The 23,310-nt window shown below is 41.1% G+C and overlaps 1 protein-coding gene across 4 annotated transcripts in view; it reads right to left on the bottom strand.

Moving 5' to 3' along the window:
- Positions 1-318: 318 nt before the first annotated feature.
- The window catches only part of zmym4.1 (zinc finger MYM-type containing 4, tandem duplicate 1), a 91,052-nt gene continuing 68,060 nt past the window's right edge, over positions 319-23,310 (bottom strand). For all 4 annotated transcript variants that reach the window (XM_070899193.1, XM_070899196.1, XM_070899195.1 and 1 more), the window contains exons 19-28: positions 22,743-22,858; positions 20,997-21,168; positions 18,157-18,378; positions 12,152-12,255; positions 11,815-11,986; positions 10,432-10,583; positions 7,654-7,768; positions 6,098-6,346; positions 1,047-1,173; positions 319-859 (exon numbers count right to left, since the gene is read on the bottom strand). In XM_070899193.1, the coding sequence (XP_070755294.1) occupies positions 649-859; positions 1,047-1,173; positions 6,098-6,346; positions 7,654-7,768; positions 10,432-10,583; positions 11,815-11,986; positions 12,152-12,255; positions 18,157-18,378; positions 20,997-21,168; positions 22,743-22,858 (1,640 nt within the window). In that variant the 3' untranslated portion in view covers positions 319-648. The remainder of the gene's footprint in view (positions 860-1,046; positions 1,174-6,097; positions 6,347-7,653; positions 7,769-10,431; positions 10,584-11,814; positions 11,987-12,151; positions 12,256-18,156; positions 18,379-20,996; positions 21,169-22,742; positions 22,859-23,310) is intronic.

The raw sequence follows: 23,310 nt of genomic DNA, 5'->3' as shown, positions 1-23,310 counted from the left end.
TAAACTTACAGCACACGGATCTCCTCTAAATGAAATGCGAGCACAGGACATTTTAACAAGGGGTTAGTAGATGCAGTTCAATGTTAATTTTTTTCAAAGAAAGTTTCACGGTTAACAGCAATCTAGGAACTAAACGTTGTTTTCATTCATAGGTGTTAACATTTAAATGGCCGAAATATACTGTCTCACCAAGAGTTTCATCCAAAATATGTCCTTTAAACTCAGCTGTAACATTCTAAAATGGTACTACCATATTGCCATTTAAATACTTCTTGGCGTGCTTCCCGTGCCCTTCCCCCCACCCCCCGTGACCTCCTTTCCCGCTCTCCCTAAAAATGAATTTGTTACTAATTGTTTTTAAAAAAAACATTGGTTTTCACAATGACAATCCAGTGAATGAGCATGGGGTAAAAACAAATCCACATCACTTCTCCTTTTTAACAAAAAATTATTTCAACTGCAATTATTTCAAAGCACCAAGATTTCCTGTCAATTTAATTCCCAACATAGATTTTTTTTGACCAGTGTGTTCATCGATCCTCCCTTCCCTGCCCAGAGGAAGAGTACGCTATCCTCCTAGCAGTCTGTTACTCTTCATGGGTACATGCATTCTAAAATTCAGTGCTTAAAAATGGATAAAAATCTAGTTCATTCAGACACATCTTCCTCTTCAGCATTCTCGTGATTGACCTTTGCAAGCTCCTCGTGAACTTCCCTCACCATGAGAATACGTGTTAACATGGCATCCAGAATTGCAGGGTCAGTTGGTAAGGTTGAATACCACATGGGGCTATCAGGCACACACGAGCGTTCAGGCTGAAGGTAGAAAACGTCGCTTCTTGTCTTCACGCTCTCAGAACTATGGAAAAGTAAAAATAACAAAACTGGTTAGAAGAAATGAATGTATTTTTTTTAATTAATGATAAAGGATCCTTAATTTTTATATTAATTTAAGAGAATGTTAAGATGCAAACATTAAGTTTGTTTCATTATGTGTACTTTTAATTTCATCTTTCAAGTCTTTTACCAGAAAACTGACTGCATACCATTTAGATAGGTAGAATTCAAAGAGGCGCACTGGACATCTGAGTGGATTATCTGTGTTTTCAGCCATTTCCATAGCTCCTTCTTCCTCCTCATCACTGCGCTTCCTCTTTCCAAACTGTAGCTTATCTACATTAGAAATACAAATTAGTAAATGCAACAGTATCTCCTCTGATCCTGTGACACCATCGGTACGGAGCTTTTTCTCAGCCTTTTACTTTCTTCTCTTGTTTCTAAGCACGACAGAAAATCTTAAAATATGGGCGAAATAAAAAGTCAGCACCACATTGATTACTTGGCATTACAATAGGATAACTTGCACTGAACAAAAACTCAACTCAATAATTAAAATGCACCCGTCACTGCTAAGAGAGACAATGGAGGGAAAATTTGTCCCCTTAGCGCCACCTGTTAGCACCAGTAGATGGCGTTAATGTGGTGTTGAGACCAGCTCCTGGCGAATCCAGCGCCACCTGCCAAATGCTGACCCCCCGCCGCGCTACTGGTAACAGTGATTGCCAGTCTTCAACACCAGGGAGATTGTTAAGTCAGTGAGTGCGCAACACTCACTAACATCTAATCTCCCAAACTGATTATAGCTACTTACCTCACCACCTGGAACAAATACCAACAGGGAGAGCTGGCTTGCAGCATCAGGAAGCTGGCTTCAGGGACATTATTTAAAGGCATTAATCTCCACTAGCTCGCACTGGACAGGTTAGTGAACTTATAGTGCCTGTGTGAGAGTTCCTGATACTGCAACAATTTTACTTAGTGATTTGAAGGTTCTTTGTTATCAGGAGTGTTGTGGCAAGTAGAAGAGTGCAAAACTTATTCTTGAAAGATTCAAACTACGAAACTTGCTCAAAGTCATGGGAGCTGTACTGGCCGTCCACCTCACCCTCCAGAATCTACAGCAGAGGGAGCAGAGGCAGCCAGAAAGACGGGATTATGTGCACAGAGGGAGGAGGAAGACGAGGAACAGAAGGGAGGAAGGAGGCAGCCAGACAATCAGGCTTCCAGATGGGCGGTCTATAATGTGGTGTGCCATCTCCCTCCACAGTGCGGCAGACTTGTGGCGAGTGACTCCTGCCAGTTGGTGGGTACAGGGCTGCCCACCTTCTCCACATCACCAAAACCAATGCCTGCAAAACTTCATGGGAAAACCTGCAGGCTCTCTCCCGGGGGGTGGCAATCTTCCATCAGGATTTGTAATTAAGTGCTCCTTCTTCTTGTCCTCCTCCTTATAGTTGTTAGGCTAGCAGCACACCCAATAATGCTGAGAATGAGGTGCTGCAACATTAGTGAACTTCCTGTTTAAGTAGTGAAAAAAAGCCAGTCGCAATCATGAGCTGCGATTAGACTGCACCCGATATTGATCCAGCCTTTAAGTACAACTCCAATGAGCTTGGGTTTTTTAGACTTGATTCAAGACTGAAATCATTTTATTGAGCAAGGAGGACAAATTTTGAGTGGCAGTCTAGAGCATTTTCACCTGGTACTAATTCACAATCATTTGTCATAACACCGCCCATTCCTTGGTTATAACGAATTTCGAGCCCAATGGATTTGAGATAAATAAATAAATTTAAACTTACTTCAACCTCTGCCTTCATCTTAATCTCACAATGTTATATCAAAGGTAAACTGCTCAAGAATGAATATTTTCACAGGAATTGTGGAATGCAGGGTTTTAAAAAAAAAAAATGTCTGTCTAACCCCAACCCAAGAATTCTTTGTTCACATTGGAAGTCTTTGTTTTATATTCGAAGACAAGTCACTACATGCCATTAGTCCTTTTTGGCACATTTATTGTCATATGCTATATGCTGGTTTTCCTAACACTATCCCTTACTATCCTAGAAGAACACTCCTATTGTTCAATGTAAAAGCATAGTAGATCTTGCTTTAAAACTATTATTTGTGTTGAACTACATCTTTTTTTCATTTCTGTGCTATTTTATTGGTAACCACATAGGCAGCTGACTTCATCTGATGCCCTGAAGCTGCCAAATAATTTGTTTGGCATCAGAAAGATGCATTCTTTACCATCTCGAGATGCTTTGAATTTCCATAAAAATCTGTATTCATCAATTGTACAGTCAGCCTCCTGAATTTCAAAGACATTAATAAAATGCACAAGGGTGCAAATTTTGACCAAATTCTACTGTAGAAAGGGCATAAGGTAGCACATGTTCTCAAACTGAATAGAACCTTCCATTAACCTCTCTATAGATGTTTTAATGGGCTGCAATGGAGTGCGTTTACATTAACTGTAGTGTTGTACCTTTGAGTTACAATGTAAATGCTGCCTGAATTTTGAGTCGAATCTAAAACCACTTCACACCGACACTAAACTTAGTGTGAATGCACTGTTGGCGAAGTGTCAAAATCAACAATCACTTGTTGCCTGTTTTCCATTCAAAGTGCAGTTAACTATTGCCTGCTGGACTGCTACAAGATCCTACAAATCCCCTGGGAGGACAGACGCACCAACAACGTCCTCAACCAGGCCAACCTCCCCAGCATTGAAGTACTGACCACACTTGATCAGCTCCGCTGGGCAGGCCACATCGTTTGCGCAGGCCAGACACGAGACTCCCAAAGCAAGCGCTCTACTTGGAACTTCTTCACGGCAAACAAGCCAAAGGTGGGCAGAGGAAACATTACGGGGACACCCTCAAAGCCTCCCTGAAAAAGTGCAACATCCCCACTGACACCTGGAAGTCCCTGGCCAAAGACCGCCCTAAGTGGAGGAAGTGCATCTTGGAGGGCGCTGAGCACCTTGAGTCTCATCACCGAGAGCATGCAGAAATCAAGCGCAGGCAGTGGAAAACGCGTGCGGCAAACCTGTCCCACCCACCCTTTCCCTCAACGACTATCTGTCCCACCTGTGACAGGGACTGTGGTTCTCGTATTGGACTGTTCAGCCACCCAAGGACTCATTTTAAGAGTGGAAGCAAGTCTTCTTCGATGCCAAGGAACTGCCTATAATGATGGCTGGACTGCTACTGCAAGAGAATGCATTAGGGCCAGCCAGGGGTGTCGGAACTTTGTGTTTCGGTGCGTCCATTCTGCTTCCCAGAGAGCTCCCCACATAAGAACATAAGAATTAGGAACAGGAGTAGGCCATCCAGCCCCTCGAACCTGCTCCGCCATTCAATAAGATCATGGCTGATCTGGCCGTGGACTCGGCTCCACTTACCCGCCCTCTCCCCGTAACCCTTAATTCCCTTATTGGTTAAAAATCTATCTATCTGTGACTTGAATACATTCAATGAGCTAGCCTCAACTGCTTCCTTGGGCAGAGAATTCCACAGATTCACAACCCTCTGGGAGAAGAAATTACTTCTCAACTCGGTTTTAAATTGGCTCCCCCCGTATTTTGAGGCTGTGCCCCCTAGTTCTAGTCTCCCCTACCAGTGGGAACAACCTCTCTGCCTCTATCTTGTCTATCCCTTTCATGATTTTAAATGTTTCTATAAGATCACCCCTCATCCTTCTGAACTCCAACGAGTAAAGACCCAGTCTACTCAATCTATCATCATAAGGTAACCCCCTCATCTCCGGAATCAGCCTAGTGAATCGTCTCTGTACCCCCTCCAAAGCCAGTATATCCTTCCTTAAGTAAGGTGACCAAAACTGCAAGCAGTACTCCAGGTGTGGCCTTACCAATACCCTATACAGTTGCAGCAGGACCTCTCTGCTTTTGTACTCCATCCCTCTCGCAATGAAGGCCAACATTCCATTCGCCTTCCTGATTACCTGTTGCACCTGCAAACTAACTTTTTGGGATTCATGCACAAGGACCCACAGGTCCCTCTGCACCTCAGCATGTTGTAATTTCTCCCCATTCAAATAATATTCCCTTTTACTGTTTTTTTTCCCCCCCAAGGTGGATGACCTCACACTTTCCGACATTGTATTCCATCTGCCAAACCTTAGCCCAATTCGCTTAACCTATCCAAATCTCTTTGCAGCCTCTCTGTGTCCTCTACACAACCCGCTTTCCCACTAATCTTTGTGTCATCTGCAAATTTTGTTACACTACACTTTGTCCCCTCTTCCAGGTCATCTATGTATATTGTAAACAGTTGTGGTCCCAGCACCGATCCCTGTGGCACACCACTAACCACCGATTTTCAACCCGAAAAGGACCCATTTATCCCGACTCTCTGCTTTTTGTTCGCCAGCCAATTCTCTATCCATGCTAATATAATTCCTCTGACTCCGCGTACCTCTATCTTCTGCAGTAACCTTTTGTGTGGCACCTTATTGAATGCCTTTTGGAAATCTAAATACACCACATCCATCGGTACACCTCTATCCACCATGCTCGTTATATCCTCAAAGAATTCAGTAAATTAGTTAAACATGATTTCCCCTTCATGAATCCATGCTGTGTCTGCTTGATTGCACTATTCCTATCTAGATGTCCTGCTATTTCTTCCTTAATGATAGTTTCAAGCATTTTCCCCACTACAGATGTTAAACTAACCGGCCTATAGTTACCTGCCTTTTGTCTGCCCCCTTTTTTAAACATAACCATGCAAAACACAGAATGAGGAATTTTCTTACTGCTGTGAATATTTGAAATCACAATTGTTTTAAACACTTACTCATAAGAATAAGGAGTTCCACAGCTATTGCAGCAAAGTGGTATACACATCCAACGCCACTGTTTCCTGAGCAACATGTACTGAAGGTAGGACAAGTATGCAAACTACACCCGGATTCAGATAACGGACAGCCAGTGTAGTTTGATTGGCAATTGCAGGATTAGCCGTACAGCACTGGGCAGAACTGCTTTGTGAGCCAGGCAGCTGCAGTTCATGGGTAATACTTAATTTGCAGATCACAAAATGATCACCAAGCATGACACTACATGAAGACTCAGAGCTTCCCTACTTTTGCCTCAGCACAACCTATTTGGATCTTTATGAGTCCGCAAAAAATATTTTGTACCCTCAAAAACTATCAATTTTGCGATACGACTTCATCAAGTTGTACCTCATTATGCTACCTTCCATAAGAAAAACAGATTTGTTTGTACCTATATCTTTGTCCTTTTTATACATAGGTGGGAAGAATCGAAGGTAGGTCAGCTTCGTGTTATGTTTCAAAGCCTTTGTACATCTCATTACATGAGCAAAAGAAAGCTTCATATGTTCACTGACACTTTTCAGCTGGAAGTACTTGGTGTTGAAGAACAGTAACGTGTTGAGAAGAACTGTTGGAGAATATGCTCCAAGTTGTTTACATTCCCATAAATGTTCCTCTTCAATACGACAAAATAACTGGCCTGCAGACAAAACAGACAGTACAGCATCAAGCACAAGTAATTTGCTTATAAAATAATTGATTTCCTCACTTTTCTTGTAAATATTTCTCACCAAATGTAAATTGCACCAAAATAGTGAATTAAAAATGTAAAAACTTCAATAAAATGGTACACAACTGGCACAAGATAAAGATACAAAATTTGTAAAGTTGCATTAAATGTCCATCAAACTTAATGTTCATATATAAATTACTTTGACTATAACAAAGACAACGGGCCATAATTTGCTGTAGCAGGGCAACTAATGGGATCTGCACCCGTAGGTTTAAAACATTTTTGGGACAAAACTTGATGAAAGTGCAAGCTGATAATGGCACAGCGAGGGAAACAGAGTATCTGGGATCTGAATGAACAGGGCAAGGGTATATGTATTTCCTTAATCAATCAGATTGGAGGAATATGAAGTTATGAATACTTGCAAGACTCAGTTGTTGGCAGGCAAGCTCTCAGTAAATTGAGCCAAAAAGTAATTCTGGGGCATCATCCTGTAACCACCTTGCTAAAAGCAGGCCAATAACCCAATCGTTATATTACCAGGGGACACAACTGCGTAGTTTTGGCATTCGACCACATGAAGCATCAACTTTACTTTGATGCAAACTAGTTTGCAATTTTTTTTAAAACGTTCATTAGAAATTAGTTCTTTGAAGGAACAGATCATTTATTTTTCCTCAGAAAAAGTATTTTTGGTATTGTTCCCAAGACAAGTTTCCACAAGTGCATAATAATTCCAAAGGTAAGGGGATAAAGCAATGGGTTGAATTTCAAAGTGACCACCATATAAATGTTCCTCCCTGCTGGTTACAATTTTCCAGTTTCCAGTCATACCAGTCAAAGGAGCACTTTGAAACTCGAATTTGGAAGAAACACACATAATTGACTCGTGTCCCATGATACAAGCCTCTGTTGTGGAGCAGAGATACCCTTAATGGAGGACCGAAAGCTGAAAACACCTGCCCTTCTGACTAAAAAAGAGTTGACAAATAACTACTTTTAAACAAAAACAGCATTTATAAGATTATGCAATATATAAAGGAATGGAACATATACTTCTCCCACTCAGTACACATGAAAGCTGCAATCCCACTTGCTATAACTCCAATAGACTCTAATGTAATACTCCCAAGAATAATTAGCATTTATGAAATGACTGAGGCACTGTACAAGTAATGTAAAGAGACAGATTTAAAAAAAATTATTTTCAAAAAGTGGTAAAGAATGGTGCTGCTGCTCTCAAACAGGCAAGGATTCCGTGTGCAGACACTTACCACTTGGGAGAAGCTGCGGTTGCCAACATTTCAGGGCCTTCGTAAGCTCCGATGTGAATTTTGTGTAGTAAAGATCTGTGAAGATGTTATCAATCCGGCTGTTCTCAAATATGTACTGAAAGAAAGCAGAACATCTGAATCATACAGTTCTCAAAATATAATCTCCATGGCAATTTTAATTATAGGTAGAAAACTCGAATGCTAGAAATCAGAAATAAAAATACTGGAAGTTCCTTCAGTATTTGACAAGACAGTTTTAAAATTTGATGGGCCTCTGTTGGAATCTTTGTGATGTTCCATCCCAAACATTTACCTATTTTCAGATGCCGATGGCTGTTGCATACCATGTATATCCAGCATCTTCTGTCATTTTAATTATGATGAAATATTACATTCTGCACAAAGACAAGAATTTTTTCCCCCTCTCTTTTTCAGGTGACTTTATGCTAAACACTGTCAGATTGATTCCTTAGATGAGAGGGCTGTTCTACCAGGAGAGATTGAGTACAATGGGCCTATACTCTCTGGAGTTAAGAAGAATGAGAGGTGACCTCATTGAAACATGTAAAATCCTTCGAGAGCTTGACAGGGTAGATGCTGAGAGGCTGTTTTCCCTGGCTGGAGAGCTTAGAACTGGAGGTCATAGCCTCAGGATAAGGATTGAGATGAGGAGAAATTTCTTCACTTGGAGGGTTGTGAATCTTTGGAATTCTCTACCCCAGAGGGTGGATGCTCAGTCAATGAGTATATTCAAGACTGAGATCGATAGATTTCTGGGCACTAAGGGAGTCAAGGGATATGGGGATAGAGCAGGAATGTGGAGTTGACTTGGAAGTTCAGCCATGATCTTACTGAATGGTGTAACAGGCTCGAGGGCCCATATGGCCTACTCATAGTTCTTATGTTCATAGGGAATGGCAAACCTTCCACATGTTTCACTCACAATGCCAGCATTAAACATTAATGGGTTATGGATTCAATAACAGTTCTATGCAGTGTAAAGATCTCCCCAAACTATCTCTACATCAGAAGAGCAGCTACTGCACCATACTATTTACTAACTATTCTCTGACCTCTAACAAAGCCTGTCAATTAATGCTGAACAGTAAGTGCTTTTGTAGTATAGACTGTGGCAGCTGGCTAAGATGGGCAAAGTCATGTCACATTGAGAACATGAACAACCTCTCTCGCTTAGATTTCGACACAGTTCTGAGGTCAACAACTTGAATTTATATAGCTCCTTTAGTGGAATAAAACATCCCAAGATGCTTCCACAGGAGTGTTTTAAGACAAAACAAATAAATTTGGCACCGAGTCACGAAGAAATTACAGCAGATGACCAAAAGTTTGGTCAAAGAGGTAGGTTTTAAGGAGCGTCTTAAAGGAGGAAAGAGGGGTAGAGAGGCAGAGGTGTTTAGGGAGTGAGTTCCAGAGCTTGGAGTCTCGGCAGCTGAAGGTATGTCCACCAATGGTTGAGCAGTTATAATCAGGGATGCTCAAGAGAGCAGAATTTGAGGAGCACAGACATCTCGGGGTTGAGACTGAAGAAGATTACAAAGATAGGGAGGGGTTATGGAGGGATTTGTAAACAAAGATGAGAATTTTGAAACCGAGGCGTTATTTAACTGGGAGCCAATGTAGGCCAGCGAGGGATGATGGGTGAGTGGGACTTGGTGCGAGTTGGGACACAGGCAACCGAGTTTTGGATGACCTCAAGTTTACGTAGGTCATTCAACATTTAATTGACTATGCCACCCAGATCCTGTTTACAGTGAGGCAGTCTTTAATAGCAGCCTAGGACTGTTTAAAGCTGCTGGATTGTTGGTGTGTGAAGCTGCACATTGGAATGTTAAACATCGTCATGGAGTTCAATCCCCTGTCCTGCTGAATTCCTGACCTCTAACGAGCACAAATTTGAGGTCAGATGAGTTCTCACATGGGGTAGAAAATCACTTGGCGGCCTGCTTAGAGCAGGATTGGCAGAGGCCTGTGAAGAGGCTTTGTATCATTGGCGATAGGAGGTACGTGTCCTATTGTTGGCTGGAAAAAGGACGGGAGGGGGGAGAGGGATATTGAGGGAAACAGTATGTATCATCACTAAGCAAACTGGTCACATTCTTTTAAAGCAATGACTGTGATTCTTTGGCATCGACCGACTATAAACAGTATTTGTCCATTGCTGACCTATACAAGGAGCAGTTTCTCTTTTATGAAAATAGAATTGAAAGTTGATCATTTCTTCCAGGGTCTGAATGTTTTGGACGCTCCCAGTTTCTCATTTTTCTCCTGACAAATCTATTTGTTAAACCTTTAACTGCTGTAAAATTCTTATTAGAATTCTGTTAGTTGGCAAATAATGAATGCTTCTTTTAAATACATTTTTTAATTAAAAATAAAAAGAGCAGCAAGAAGTTTGATGCCATCCCCTGGTCACAAGAGTACATTACACAGAGCTGTATTTATAATGAAAATCAGCCAATAAAGGTATTAAAACAAAGGAACAAATCATTCTTTGGCTTGGTAGAATATTAGTGCAATTTTTCACTGCTTCTCTCCCAATCATTACTAGAATATACAGGTGCTAATACCAGGTAAGTGCTAGAGCGATTGAAGGTCGACCCCCAAAACACAATTTAATCCGCTGATTAGAACAGGAGTCTACATGCGTATTTATTTTAAAAAACTATCTCCCAGATATCATCATGTCTTTTTAAACTGTGAGATTAGAAGCTCCATATAAATTTCAGTCAGTTTAGTATTGTTAATATTGTGTGATACCTGTTGAATTCCTAGGCAAAGGTAGAAAATACTGTCCGGCTCATACTTTTCTCCATTTGGTCTCCGTACTTCTCGAATAAATTGGCACAGCCCATAACTGAGCTCAGCAGCAGTACATGAAAGGATGTCCTCCTTTAATTTCATTGGTCGAGCTGCACATAAATTTGTGTAAATCATTAATAAATTGGCATTACTAATCACAAAACAAACACGGTTACTGAAACCAAGAATTTCTTTTTAACAGTAGTACATTGGGTTGATGCACAACAGGTTTACTTCTGCAATTCCCCAACCTGAGAGGTATCTACCTGGGCTGGGATATTAGTGGGATAAAAGGGTTTAGGTTCTCTGTGCACCTCCTAGCAGCTGGCACTAGCCTGGATGTTGGGCAGCATGATCACCAAAACTCATCTAATTTAATTGTGCATATTATAACCAACTTAGAACCACAGAAAGATGTGGGTTCAAGCCTCAATCCAGGATTTCAGCACAAAATCTAAACTGACACCAGTGTAGTACTGTTTTAAAGTCCCGCATTATCAGAGGATGAGTGAGTAAACTGAGGATCTGCCTATTTGTTCAGGTGGGTGTAAAAGATCTCATGATACATTTTCAAAGAAGCATGGGGAGTCCTCCTGGTGTCTTGGCCAATATTTATCCCTTAGTCAACTCCCATCAAAACAAATCAACTGATCATTTATCTCATTTCTGCTTGTGGGACTTTGCAAAAATGGGCTGCCTCATTTACCTACAAAACAAGTGCCGACAGTTCAAAAGTGATTTAATGACTAAAACGTTTCAGGGGATCCTGAGGAGCTGAAAGCACTACACGAGTGCAAGTTCTTTCTTTATATGCATATATGAGCAGAGAAATCGGAACAGATATGGAATCTCACAAGTATCACAGCATGATGTGCCATTGAGACATTAAGCCGAGGCTTGGCATTCATCCACATGGAGTGAAGAGAAAAAATAATGAGTGCGATCGACCTTCAAGGCTGCTTTTAGAAACCTCGCATTATTCGAATGCAGCATTAAGCAAACCTTGGGAGCAGATTGCATGCCCATTCTCTTGGCTTAGATATGATGTGTGGATGCCTAAAAAAAGGGAAAGTAGAAAATAATAGATAAAGAATGAGATCAAAAATGGTAACAAGTGGATCCACTACACTGGCAGCTGGAAATGAGATAGGAACTGCTTGCCAATGACGAGATGTATATTTCTAGATAGGTAGATCTATCATTTGGTACACACTCAGTGTGCCTGCCACTTTCTTCTTTTGCTGTCTTGGGTGATATCCTGACTTATGTGGAGGGCAACAAATAAAGAACTAACTTCATTTTAGATCCAATCTGAGGTCAACATCTCCTCGAACGACTTACATCCAAATCGCAGCTCCTCTATGGGATCCCCTTTTTCGTTCCTAAATTGTACCCATCTTTTCCAAGCCTTCACACCATACATGTATTTTAAAAACAGACCCACGTCACTCCTTCCAGTTACAGGCTCCTGTAAGACATTGCGTGTGTACCCAACAATAGATTTCTTCCTTCCCTAAAGAGTTAAAAGAAAACAGTTTTTAATAGCTCTTCTCACAAAAGTTCAATGGCCAGAACTATTGTGCGTGTCTCCCCAGTGAGTAGCATTTTTGCTGTATGAATGTATTTAATCAAATGCACTAATCAAATTTGATTACAAAATGAATAGGATTAAGCTCACCCTTTTCCTTGGTTGCGAGAAGCCATCTTTGTTCTTTGCACGTTGTCTAGCCCTATGTTGTCGTGCTGTTGCTACTCGGTCTCGACGGGACGATTCAAAGGTAGCTATTTCAAAAATTAAGTAAAAAGCTTAAGTTGTAGGAGTCTTTACATTGTTTGAAATGGAAAAGCAAACAACTTTCATCATTCAAATCTCCCTGTGGAATGAGTGTTGACAACTGCGCATCTGGACAGGTCTTAGAGTTCTTTTTATTTTCTCCTCATAGATAAGAGGCTGAGCAAGCTAAAGGCATCTGATACTGAAGTAAACAGTTCAGTACAAGGAACAGCTAAAGGATAATGGAAAAGAGGATTGTAGACAATTGTGGAAATAATGGGAAAAGCTTTTGCAGTTATGTGAAGGGTCAGAGAATTGTCAAAGACTGTATTGAGCCATTGGAGGATGCTCCAAGACTGGATACGAAGGACTCACAGGGTATGACGGAAACATTGAGCTCTTTGCATCGGTCTTCACTCCTGAAGACAATGCTCGACGGTTAAAATTTAATGATGATGTTAATAATAAAACTAGTAATATCAACATAGATGAATATATTGTTTTAGATAGAATAAAGAACCTGAAAATAGATAGAGCAGCCAGGCTGGATGATACCCAGCCAAGGGTCCTCAGGGTGATGGGACACATGCTGTGCGAGGCTGTAGGCAGAAAGTAGTTATACATGGATTTGAATCGATTGGAGTTCGGTCATCAGTGGTGTCCTGCAGTTGGGACCATTGCTGTTTACCATTTTTATTAGTGACCTAGATGTAGTGTTGGGGGTACGATCTGCAAGTTTGTAGTCGATACATGTGAATGCTAGAACTGAAGATGATGCTCAACTGTTTCAGCCAGATCTTGATCTGTTGGGAGGATTGGGCTCATGGCTGGCAAATGATGTTTAATTTGTAAAGTGCAGTGTTGTGCATGTGGGCAGGGTGAATGCTAAACATATATACACCCTTCAGGGAAAAGCATTAAAGAAGGTGGAAAAGGAAAGAATCTGGGCACTCCAGTGCATAGATCTCTAAAGGTTCATGGGCAATGCCTTGAAGCAGTGGCTAGAGTGAATAGGATGTTGGAATGTATTTGTAAGCGAAGTGACAATAAGACGAAGCATATTATTTTGTCCTTGTTCAAGACGTTGGTCAGGCGTCAGGTTGGAATACGGTGTCCAGTTTTGATCTCCTCACATGGTAGGTGACATTGAGGCTTTGGAAAGTGTGCAGAGGAAGGCTACTAGGCTAGTTCCCAGTTTAATTTTTTTTTTTCCATTCACAGGATGTGGGCACCACTGGCAAGGGCAGCATTTATTGCCCATTTTAGTGAGCAAGATAGGTTAAAAGAGCTGGGTCTCTACACTTTAGCAAAACATAGACATAGGGGTGATCTGATTGAGGTTTATAAGATGATGAAGGGAGGATGAAGTATCACAATTTTAAGTTGCATAAGGCCATATCTAGGTTAGATGTCTGGATGTGGTTCTTTTCCCAGAGAATAGTGGACCTCTGGAAAAGGCTGCTGGCTTGTGCGGTGGACGGTGATTCATTGATTTCCTTTAAGCGAGAGCTGGACCCGTTTCTGGCTGGTGCGGAGATCACTTCTTACAAAAGGTAGGTACTGTAAGGAATTATCAAATTCAGAGTGATCTCCTGGACTAGTTTCGATCACCGAGGGGAGTCAGAGAGCAATGTCACAGATTTTTCTAAACCCCCCCCGCCCCCAAAATTTGCCTGGGTTTATTGCCTCTCCTAGGGGATCACATGGCTTTGGATGAGGTAGACAGTGTATATATTGTGACACCCACACAGGTATCACAATTGTGTGGAACAGGCTGGATGGATCTGTGGGTCTTTTCCTATCCATTATTGTTCGTATATATGACTTACTCCCAAGATAACACTAATATTACTTCTTAGCCAGCTGTTGGGAAGTTAAGAATAGCTTAGGACAATTAGCCTTCCAGTCAGGAAGCATCTGGTCTTCACTTGACATGGCTGAGATAATGAACTCATAGGTTAATAGGTGAACGTGAAACTATAATCAGTCAGCTTGGGAAAAGTATGCCTATATAAAAGTGATCACATTTTAGGTCAACAGTTAAGAATGAAACTGCCTATGTAAACAACAACAACTTTTATTTATATAGCACCTTTAACGTAATAAAACATCCCAGGGCGCTTCACAGGAGCGTTAGAAGACAAAAAAAATAAATTTGACACCGACTTACACAAGAAGAAATTACAGCAGATGACCAAAAGTTTGGTAAAGTGGTAGGTTTTAAGGAGCGTCTTAAAGGAGGAGAGAGAGGTGGAGAGGTTTAGGGAGGGTGTTCCAGAACTTAGGGCCCAGGCAGCTGAAGGCATGGCCACCAATGGTTGAGCAGTTATAATCAGGGATGCTCAAGAGGTCAAATTTGAGGAGGGCAGACATCTCGGGGAGTTGTGAGGAGATTAGAGCTAGGGAGGGGCAAGGTCATGGAGGAATTTGTAAACAAGGATGAAAATTTTGAAATCGAGGCGTTGCTTAACTGGGAGCTAATGATTTAGAATTAGCCAAACGTTTAGAATGAAACTCCTACGTGTAAACAGTTGCCTGTGGAAATGTAATTGCAGCCTCGAGACAGTTGGGAGGTTGACTAATGGAGCAAGCTTCTGAAGTGAACTCCCATGATATCTTGTATATAACAAAACATATTCATCGAGTGCCCGTCGGCAATGTCACGAGCAATAGACTAGACCACATGCAATTATGAACTGCTCTGTGATAATTTTGATCTTAATCATGTGTTTTTTTTACATCAACCTAGATGTTTAATACTAGAATAGGAAGAGTTTTCCTTAGACGTTGGGAGAAATGCAATGGGATCATTCCAAATAGCAGCTTCAGTCAGGTAAGGGATGATTATGGTTACATATCTGGTTTGACATAGAAGTTTTATTCAGTAACTACAGGTCCCATACGAGCACCATGGAGCCTGGGAAACATGCGCGAAGTCCTGTCTGTGAAAGACAGTCATGCTTTTACAGTGAGCCTAAGCTCATGTCCAGAAGGTCGCAACTCTAAATTGAACTCACTGAATATTTCCACTATCTTGTGTGTGGAAAAAGTGATTCCTGATGATTGCACCCCCTCGCTTTGGAATCCTAACCAAAGAAAACAGCTTCTCTATATCTATTCTAATGCATCCATATCATTTAAACACCTCAATTAGATCATCCACTAATTTTCTACACATAAGGGAATACAACCCAAGTTTATGCAACTTGCCCTCATAATTTAACTCTTTTAGTCCTTGTATAATTTTGGAAAATTTGCACTGTACCCCTTTCTAGCACCAATATATCCTTCCTGAAGTTCGATGCCCAGAACTTAACGCAACATTCCAGATGGGCTTTGACTAATACTCTGTACAATGGAAGCGCAACTTCCCATTTTATTCCAACCCTCGAGAGAAAAGCCAACATCCCATTAGCCTTTTTGATTACTTTTTGTACCTTTGTGATTTGTGAACCTGGACACCCAAATCCTTTTGCTCCTCCAAAGTTTCCAGACTCTCACATAAGAACTAGGAGCAGGAGTAGGCCATATGGCCCCTCGAGCCTGCTCCGCCATTTAATACGATCGTGGCTGATCCGATCATGGACTCCGGTCCACTTCCCTGTCCGCTCCCCATAACCCCTTATCAGTTAAGAAACTGTCTATATCTGTCTTAAATCCATTCAATGTCCCAAAGCTTCCACAGCACTCTGAGGCAGCGAATTCCACAGATTTACAACCCTCAGAAAAAATTCCTCCTCATCTGAGTTTTAAATGGGCGGCCCTTATTTTAAGATTATGCCCTCTAGTTCTAGTCTCCCCCATTAGTGGAAACATCCTCTCTGCATCCACCTCATCAAGCCTCCTCAATCTTATACATTTCGATAAGATCACCTCTCATTCTTCTGAATTCCAATGAGTAGAGGCCCAACCTACTCAACCTTTCCTCATAAGTCAACCACCTCATCTCCGGAATCAACCTAGTGAATCTTATCTGAACTGCCTCCAAAGCAAGTATATCTTTTCTTAAATATGGAAACCAAAACTGCATTAAGTATTCCAGGTATGGCCTCACCAATACCCTATATAACTGTAGCAAGACTTCCTTGCTTTTATACTCCATCTCTTTTGCAATAAAGGCCAAGATTTCATTGGCCTCCCTGATCACTTGCTGTAACCTGCATACTAACCTTTTGTTACCAGTTAGAAAATGTTCCTATTTGTCTTTCTTGGATCCAAAGTGGATTACCTCACACTTCCCCACATTGAACTCCTTCGGCCACTATTTTGCCCATTTTTAATTGGTTTATGTCCCTTTGTAACTTCCGGCACCCACCTACATAAGTTACTGTTCCTCCTAACTTAGCATCATCTACAAACTTGGATATATAACTCTATTCCTTCATCCAAGGCTCAAACTTCTGGCTCCTGGTACAAGAGAACATGGTAAAATGTTGCAGTAACATGACTTTGCTGTAAAGACCTGCACTGTAATTGTTTTTAGTGAGTTGCCCTTACCCAACGGTCCACATTTTGCAGTAGAAATAACCATAAGGTTATCAACATTCACCGTTATTAAGAGTAAATTGGACAGCAATTTCCAGCAACCGCACATGCTCAGTCAAACACAAAAATCAGGAAGTTGCTGTGCGAGTTGCGCTGCTCCTCCAGAAGTTGTGCTATACCAGTATCTCAGCCTGAGACTTGGCATTAAAATAAATGGGAGTGTTTGAAGCTGCAGTACTTACTTGATAGATCTCTATTAAAGATGCTTTAAAAAGTTACGGCTTGTCCAGTCAAGTGTAAGTGAATTTTTAACGGTATGATAAGTCTTAATTACTGCCAAAACCTCCCTGGTACTGAAAATAAACTTTTACAAATGTGGAGTTCCATTCCTTCAGATTTTAATTATTGTTGTAAATTTTTAAAAATGTAAACATGTAAATAAAATTGTATTGTTTACTTTTTATTTGTCTCTTTTGACTCTCTCTCAACCCCATCTGGCATTGGATTGACTATTCTATCTTACACTTCCTGGTTTAGACACTGCGTGCATCAGTAAGGACTTTTCAATCTAATTGATTGGTTAAAGAGGCACACCATTGTTTGCCCTGTTCACATAGGTCCCAGATTTTCAGTAGAGGGTGCCACGCTGTTTTTGATTTCTAATAGTTGCAATTTCCAGTGTAAAAGCCCATAGAAAGTTGTGGGCAAGTGCAGCTGTAATGAATGCTGAGTGCCATTTGTTCGCCACTGACCACAAAATCCGGGCTAATGGTTCCGGGTCGGTATAATTTTAAGACTAAGCATGACTTCTGGTTTAACCCTTATACTTTTTTTCTTATATTGAACCCATCATTTCCAATTGCCTCTTGTTGTCTCCTAATGACGCTGACTAATGCTATGGTGCCATTCCCCAAGTGCAGCAACAGTCCAGTATTTCATCCAAATGCTTATTTTCTATGTACATGCCTAAACAATGAATGTCAACAGGCTATTTGCCCACAAAAGGCTCCAAGGTTGAATTTGATCCTGTTTTCATCTGATGTCCACATATATGCACTTTCAAGCAGAAACCAGCATATAGCAACGAGCAACAGAAACTCTTTAATTTTGCCCTTTCCTGGGCCTGAAACAATACTTAATGCAACCCAGACTGGCATTAACTAATGCAACACACGGTAGGTATTGAATCATAACATTTTCTAGTCCACTGGTGCAGTGCCATACCACACAGCACATTTATCCACTGCGTTATAATGAAACCCCAGTTGATTTAAAACATTTTATTTAATTAAATTCCAAGAGTCAAACATTAGGTGGGTAAGGGTCGAGGGGGGGGGGGGGGGGGAAACTATAGTACTTTGAACAAATTAGATTTTACTTTCAATAACATTACTATAAAATCTCTGTTGTCTGCTATTACTGACCTACTGTAATGTCGGCTTCCAGATCATCCTCAAGTTCTTCAGCGCGGAGTGACTGTATCTCTGGCTCAGGTGGTGGTGGAGGTGGAGGTGGAAGTGGGGGCAGAGGTGCAGGTGCAGATGTGAGAGACTGTTTTAGAGTAAAGTTGCTCAGTTCATCCTCCCAGCTGTGTGGAGTGGACACTGCCTCTGACTCAAGATCCCCACTGTACGTGCTACCCTGATCTGAAAGGGGAAGCACAAAGAATAGAACATTTGCTCAGGTTGATAATGTATTCAACTTTGCCACATGACTTACCTCAAAAGGAAAAAAATAATTGCATGTTTTTAGCCCTTAAGAAAAGGTCCGATTAGTTTTTTTGTATACCAATTGCAGTGGAGATTGTATTTAGAGCTATTTTTAAGCAGCAAGAGGTCAAAAATAATTTTACTGATGTGGAATGTAGATGAAACAAGTCAACAATTTCTAAAAGTAGTGCAATGTCATAAATGCAACAAACTCAAGTATAAATCTGTACAATTGTAGATGGAGCTTAATCAAGCAGTATGTACATGCCTGGATAAGGACATCCACGAGTGAAGATACAGTAACATTGCACAGGACTTCTTGGAATAGGAGGTGGGTTCTAACCCAACCAATGTCATAGAAACATAGAAAGTAGGTTGCAGGAGTAGGTCATTCGGCCCTTCGAGCTTGCACCGCCATTCAATAAGATCATGGCTGATCATTCCCTCAGTACCCCTTTCCTGCTTTCTCTCCATACCCCTTGATCCCCTCAGCCGTAAGGGCCATATCTAACTCCCTCTTGAATATATACAATTTACTAGCATCAACAGCTCTCTCCGGCAAGGAATTCCACAGGTTAACAACTCTGAGTGAAGAAGTTTCTCCTCATCTCAGTCCTAAATGGCCTAAACCTTATCCTTATCCCCTGGTTTTGGGCTTCCCCACATCGGGAACATTCTTCCCGCATCTAACCTGTCCAGTCCCGTCAGAATCTTATACATTTCTATGAGATCCCCTCTCATTCTTCTAAACTCCAGTGAAAAAAGGCCGAGTTGATCCAGTCTCTCCTCATATGACAGCCCAGCCATCTCTGGAATCAGTCTGGTGAACCTTCGCTGCACTCCCTCAATAGCAAGAACGTCCTTCCTCAGATTAGGAGACCAAAACTGAACACAATATTCCAGGTGAGGCCTCACTAAGGCCCTGTACAACTGCAATAAGACCTCCCTGCTCCTATATTCAAATCCCCTAGTATTGTTTTTCATTGAACACAAAGTCTTGCAACATTAAAAACTAACTCCAGCTAACTGAGATTCGATGCTAACTAGGCATCTAAAAAAATGACATCCCTGAATTTTAAATTTGCTCTCTTCCTTTAGTATTCCATGCAGGCATGTAGATAGGCAAACAATCTACTCCAAATATCTGGCAATGCTATTCTGTAATTAGTTGTTACAGATGTATGTGCGTGTATTCCGGGCTTGCCTGCATCACTAAGTTTCCTTTCCCTTTCCACGAGACGTGCTTGGTCTCTGTCAGCAGCTCCATCAATAGCTTTCCAGGATTACCAAGCCTTCACTTTAGGGTATGGTAGACACAAAGCTGTTCCCTTGTACTCTAGCGCACAATGTACGATTAAGTGGTGAGCAGCACCTTTGCGCTCCTTGACATGATTGCACTACATTACGTGTAGAGCAAGTCTAAAATCCTGCATTTCTGAAATCATGTCATGGATGAATCAAGATTTTCTCCAATTGAACATCAAGAAAACCAAAACAACCATCTCCGTCCCCTTGTCACTGACAATCCTCCTTGTCAGCTACCTGCACAACCTGAACCAGGCTGATTGAAATTTCGACGCCTTGTTCAAACCAGAGCCGACTCCACATCCTATCCATCATCAAGACCACCTAGTTCCACTTTCACAACATTGTTCGCCTGTGCCCACCTTGCATCTCAATGCCTTACCGATTTTTTCTTCACCTCTAGTCTCAATTTCCCCAATATCCACTTTACTGGCTTCCCATCCCTCAGCAAAACTCGAACTTTTTCCAAACATCAGCTGCCTGTATCTAGTACCTGCACTAACAGTTCTGACGAAGGGTCGTCGACCCGAAACGTTAACTCTGCTTTCTCTCCACAGATGCCATCTGACCCGCTGAGAATTCCAGCATTCTGTTTTATTTCAAATTCCAGCATCCGCAGTATTTTGCTTCTGCACTAAGTTATGTTTGTCTATCGCCTCCATTCTCGTTGTTCTATATTGGCTTCCTGACCCCCAATGCATTCAATTATCCATCTTCAAATCCCTCCATGGCCTTGTCCCACTCTATCTCTGCAATCTCTGCCAGTCTCTATGAGGCTTCTTGAAATCCATTTTTTCCAACCAAATTTCGTCATCTCCCCCAACTCTCGCACCAGTTTCTTGTGCATGCCTTTATTCCCCTTCTCCTCTCCTCCCTTAAAGTGCATGGGACATTGTTTATGTTAAGATGCTATATAAATGCAAGCTGTTTTTGTAACAGCTTACTATCTCCCCAATAATGTTTACCTTAGTCCCACTGACTTAAATAATAGTGAATATTAATTCCAGGCATACAATTGTTTGTGCACTCACACTGCTGACCTCAGGTTATGTGAAGATCAGAAACCAAGAGTTTTAAAAAAGTCTTCATTGAACTATTTAAAAAGTTCGGCTCTTGTAACTCTCATGTTGAAAACATTTAAATTTGTGCCACCGTCGGAACAGGTTTGATGTTGTAAGTAATCATTCTCCAAACTAAGTATCAGAAAATTGAATTTGAAACTGGACATTGTATTTCTAATCTATACTGACCACCATGTGAAATGGTTTTCTCTTTCTCCTCCTCTTCTGCGATCATTGCAGCCATAGTTAGAAGATCTGCTTCAAAAGGGTTTGAGGGAATCTTCTCCTTTATTTCCTGGATTGTTTCGATTATTCTGTCTGCACTGTCCAGCGTTGTTGGAATGAACATTGGAACTGGCAGCTGAAATGTAAGGGAAAATGTTGCTTTCTTAGAATACAGAAATAAATCTTCATCTTTCCCCGCCTTCGCAATAATTTGGCCGAGCGTTTCACTTGCCCTGTATATAACCCATCTGACTTTCATTCTATGGATATCAATGCAGTGAAAATCAGACGGTTTCAATAAGGAGTGGTCGATCTGCTCCTCCAGGCAGTCAAATGAAAATCTACCTCATGGAGTATTTATTGTGCTTTGGCAATTACAAGAGATTAACCAAAGAGATGGAAATCCTTTGGAGAAACAGTTACAAGTATTTGACTTTACCAATCAAATTCTGTTAAATTACTCGAAGCGATGACTGTTTTATTTCTAAATATTCCAGATTTGGTTTTTCCTGTTTCTCTATCTTAGCACCCAGTGTGCCTCCAGAAAACACGAAGTACCACCAGCAATACATGCTGTTGTATCACTATCTGATACTATTAGAGCCTCAATTCTATATAATTTTCTTTTGTATTTATGACATGGCCATAATTGCTCAGGACAATATCTCAATCAATCAAACAATTGCAGAAGGCCAATACAGTCATAGTGAACTCATGGAAACAAGATAATACCAGGTATTTTGTTTTACATTATGTTGACCAAGCATTTCACAGAATAAATCTAATTTGTTTATTTAACCATTTTGAATTGATCAGCCAGGGAAAATGTGGCTATCCTCGCAGGCAGAGTCATTCTGATTAGGGTGAAGAGGTTTTGTTTAGAAATGTAAAAAAAAATTGCAGAGAGGAAAAAAAAGGCAAAGAAACTTAATGACCTATTCCCTTCATGTAAGCTTAATACTTATGGACTTGAACTTTTGGAATGTACAGGATGACCAGGTACAGTTTCACATCTGCAGACTGTCACAGTAACAGTTGGCATAAAACTCCAAGTTTCCAAAAACTTATTGCAGGACAGCTGTGCCAAGGTCTGCAATGTATCTCTCTCACATAATCTACCGAGACTCAGACTTTGGTGTCGTTGCTAAATCGATATAGTACATTGCATTGAATTTCTTCATTTTAACTGAAGATTTCTTGAGCAAGTTGCTGTAATGACACCCCATGTGATAGTCTTCTTATATGAATGTCATCTAGCAACAGAGATATGGCGAGCTCTGACAGTTACTGTCTTGATATTTGTTGCTGAGATGTTATCAGAACCACTTGCTTGAATTACTGCTTTGTAATATGCTGTCATTATCTATTACAATTACAATCTAATCTGTAATACTTAATGAGATAAGTCCTAATATCAATGCTGCTCAGATCACATGGTAGTGAAGCTTGCTATTTGTTGGTGTCCATCATCCAACACCAACATAAAGATTTCTGAAAATGTATTAAAACCAGTCCCGGAAACTCCAACTTTAGTATGCCTTTAAAAACACCAATTTAGCACAGAGGTTCAGCTGGTAGTAAAAATCATGGCCATTGGTCCTCAGAACAATATTACTGCCTTATAACGCATTGAAGCCTCTGCATTGCATTATCTAAAACAGCCGATAGGAAACTTTTTGACAGACGCCTACTGTTTTGAGTGTAACTTACGGGCACAGGCATCCCTAGTGGTAATGGTGTAAACTGTGAATAAAGATGTAGAGGCATAGGAATATAGACTGGCACAGGAATGGGCAGCACGATCAGTTGTGGCTTCCAATCCTCTTCTGGAAAAAAAGACAAAGCAGATAGGAACAATAATATAGAACCATGTGATAATTTGTAAACAGATACAAAATGTTTCACCTTCAATCAATTCCAAAGCTTTCCATCAACAAAAATTGACAATTTCAACAAGGCTACAAGGCCAGGTGGTCTATTTCAGAATGTCTTCTTGTGCGTTGTAAACTCTATGGGCTAGAGTTTCCTTAACCTGTTTTTCTGGCACCCTCACCCGAGGTGCACCGCTTTTGTCGGTCTCTAAGCGCGCTGAAAAAAAGACGTCCGTATTCTGGCCACTCCCCAGCCTCTCCTCAGTGGTGGCGCAGCATGGCGCAATGGATTGGGGGCGGAGCCAGGTCCTGGCGCTGAAAACAGTGCCGGGACATCTACACATGTGCACTAGAGTCTGCGCGCATGTGCAGTAGCTCCTTGCAGGCCATTTCTGAAAATGCGCGCT

Source organism: Pristiophorus japonicus, chromosome 14 (assembly GCF_044704955.1).
Source record: "Pristiophorus japonicus isolate sPriJap1 chromosome 14, sPriJap1.hap1, whole genome shotgun sequence".
In the NCBI taxonomy this organism is placed as follows: Eukaryota; Metazoa; Chordata; class Chondrichthyes; family Pristiophoridae; genus Pristiophorus; species Pristiophorus japonicus.
The sequence above is the reverse complement of the archived record's forward strand: the minus strand, read 5'-3'. Positions and strand labels throughout refer to the sequence as shown.